Here is a 3171-nt window from a genome sequence, read left to right as displayed (position 1 = left end):
CAAACCAGCAGCAGCGGCAGCGGTTAATTAACTTGTCTATAACTGATATGGGCGCAAAGAAGCGCGGCCCGGTTCGTTGATGCAACCTTTTTCCTTATTTTATTTTTCCGCCCTAATAACCTTTAGGGGATTTATATATTAGATCTTTTTACATCCCTTTGCTGATGATGTTGTAAATATCTAAATTCTAAATATATATACAACGCTGTCTAACAGTAGAGAGTAGACCCAGAAATTAATAATGAACTTGTATAATTATTCAATGGAATTTGATTACAATTCAAATATGATAAGAAAGTGTTGATTATAGCTGGATCGTTAACTATAGTCATTCCGGCTGGGCCGATAAAAACAGAAAATAAAAAAGAAGAAGAAGCTAATTGAGCCTGTGAAAGTTTACGTCCATATGTATAATTTCATTTGCCGTCATCAAATTGTTCATAGAGTTCTATAAACCGAGTTTTATTACTCCATCACGTTCCTCATGCCTTTTTCTGTCTGCCGTACTCTCTATATATACCCGAGTTGACTTTTTGCCCAGCATCTGCTCTCCGCGCTAAAATGAAAAGAAATGTAGCCAAATAACGACTGCTGGACTGCTGCTGCTGCTGGCCTTGTGGCTCAGCCACGGCACTTAACCCACCCACACACATTTATATACACTTTTCTTTTTTTCCTTTTTCTTCTCTGTTTTATTTACACCGACGTGCTGCCGCTGGATATATAATATCCAGCGGCTCTCGCCGGATTAGGGGAGAGTTGTACTAGTTGACGCGATTTTTTGTTTTTTGGCCACCATACTTTTAAAAATAATTTTTCGAAACTCCCGATTATCTTAAAAGAAAGAGGGGAGAATAAGCTATATGCCTCGAATTTTTAATTAACAGAAACTCCCCTTTATTAGGTCAAAAAGTAAATTTGAAAACGTCAAAATTAAAAGTCGAGATGCCCCGTTGAAGGGGCACTTCGCTCCATGTATGGGGGCATAAAAGCCCATGTTATTCTTATGGACTAACAGTCCAAGGGACGGTACATCAGTAAAACGAATAAATAAATAAAGAAAGTTTAGATTCAAAAGTATATTCTTGGTGGAATGATAACAATACACGAGTTATCTAAAAATCACAAATTTTAATGGCCACGACATCAAGATCATTAAAATAACTAAGAACAATTGGCCGTGATGTGGTTCTCTGGAACGGGAGTTTGGCCTTCTTGGACGATGTTATCGTTGGATGCTGGGTTTCTATGAAGATGGGACTGGTGATGAATTAGGCCTAAAAGGACGATCCGTGACGAAAGATGGAGCAAAGTCGACGTCACCATCGAAGATAAATCTATAAAATGGGACTAGCCCAGCCACTCTAAACCCAGACGTGATGTATGCTGGTGTTGTTGGTCTAGATAGATTGAATATACAATAAGATCAGAAATAATGAAAAGGGTAGAATTCTAATACAAGCAATAGGTCTACCTTGATGATGAACAAATCGAAATCTTTGTCTGACATATCCAGCCAGACTTATTGGCTGATCCAACAGAACCAAGAGGGGCACCATTGAGGAAATATTCCTTAAAATGAACTCTGAAATAAACAGAAAAATTTGTTAGCAAAAGACCATATTTGAGTTGAAAAAATATTACCGTGGAAAGACAAAGAGTGGTGGAATGGACTTCCCTGTGGTAGATACTGCAAGGCAGACGGGGAGGGACAATACATTTTTCTTGGGTAGCGTACTGATAAGCCAATCTTCTCATGTCTGTGACTCTGTGGTAGTGATTCCATGATTAATGTCACTAGCCCTTTTGACGTAATTGCTAAGGTTGCTTTCTTGTTTGCTTTTGAAAACCTAGAGCGAACAAGAAAGAGTTAACATTCCAACACATATACAGTAAAAATTATAAGTGGAATTACCTTATGAGGTTTTTGGTGACCCCCAATGATTGTAGTTGCTTCAGCTTCATCTTTAATTCCAACAGCCAAGAAATTTTTAACATATCACAGAAGATATCTTTTTGGGATGGAGGTTGCTTTGGAAACATCACACACTTTTTGATTCTCAGCAACAACTTTCGTGACAGCTTTCAAAATGTAACCATCTGGATACATACAACTTTCAGTTTTTCCCATATAATGCCTAAACATGTTACATTTAACAAAAATTGACAGAATTTTTACACTCACCATTTTGACATTAGACGACATAGATGTTATACCCGCAAACTGCCCCAACGTTGCCAGGCCAGTTTGCCTCAAGAATAGGTGTCGTTAATCAAATGGATTTTTCAGTAACTCCTCTAAGGAGAAATAATAAACTAAAAAATCAGATTGAAAGAGAAAAGAATTTCCTTCAAGAATATTATTGGTTGAAAGTTTTATTCTATTTCTGAAACCCGTAAATTGAAAAAATCTGTCAAAGCTGATGACACGATTTTAAGGCGCCAAAATTGTTGTTTCATTTATTACTGAACCCTTCGGACTTTTTTAATGATTTTTTTTTTAAACGATGGAGATTTTCGGGTTGCATAAGCATGAATTTTTCTGACACTTAAATTTCATTAAAACATATCTCAATATCGATAGTGCCAACATACACACTACCCTAACTGCCCCGTTCTCCCCTACTCCGGTTTTTAGGATCTACCTTTTCTTCTCTCTAGAGCTCTTATATATGTACTATCCACTATAACTACGGTGGGTGTATTATATAACGTGTAGATTATTAGCTAGACATTTAGCTAAATATGATGACCATCAACTTGCTGCTACTCCGGCGCCAGCCAATAGGATAGCTAATACGGAACGTGTGAGCGGTCACGACTTTTCTAAATACTTTCATCCCTTTTTTTTATTTTTTCCCGTCATGCTGGACATGACGCCCAGTCTCGTCGGGACTTAATGTTTGCTTTACTGGTTAGAAGAAAAAAAGTCCAGTAGAAAACTTTTTTTCTCTGTTGCTGCTGTGTATACATAGCGATGGATGTAAATAACGAAATGTAATCCGACAAACGACACGGGTATATATATATATAAGGCGGAGAGTTGTTGATGTTGCAGACTCACTGCTGCTGGAGTTTGCTGCTGGGCTTATTTAATATTAGATGACACAATAGTTTGTGTATATACTCCTCCTCCGCATTTTATTAGAACCAAAAATAATAATAATTTTT

The 3171-nt window shown here is 37.3% G+C and overlaps 1 protein-coding gene across 1 annotated transcript; it reads right to left on the bottom strand.

Moving 5' to 3' along the window:
- Positions 1-1056: 1056 nt before the first annotated feature.
- Positions 1057-2614, bottom strand: LOC124341377. Its single transcript, XM_046794470.1, has 5 exons — positions 2186-2614; positions 1916-2100; positions 1645-1850; positions 1475-1585; positions 1057-1400 (listed from the first exon to the last, which is right to left on the bottom strand). Exons 2-5 carry the CDS (start codon positions 2041-2043, stop codon positions 1351-1353), a joined length of 495 nt encoding a protein of 164 aa, XP_046650426.1. The 5' UTR covers positions 2044-2100; positions 2186-2614; the 3' UTR covers positions 1057-1350.
- Positions 2615-3171: the final 557 nt, after the last annotated feature.

The sequence above is a fragment of the Daphnia pulicaria genome, chromosome 5 (assembly GCF_021234035.1).
Source record: "Daphnia pulicaria isolate SC F1-1A chromosome 5, SC_F0-13Bv2, whole genome shotgun sequence".
NCBI lineage: Eukaryota > Metazoa > Arthropoda > Branchiopoda > Diplostraca > Daphniidae > Daphnia > Daphnia pulicaria.
This window is presented reverse-complemented; position numbering and strand designations above follow the sequence as displayed.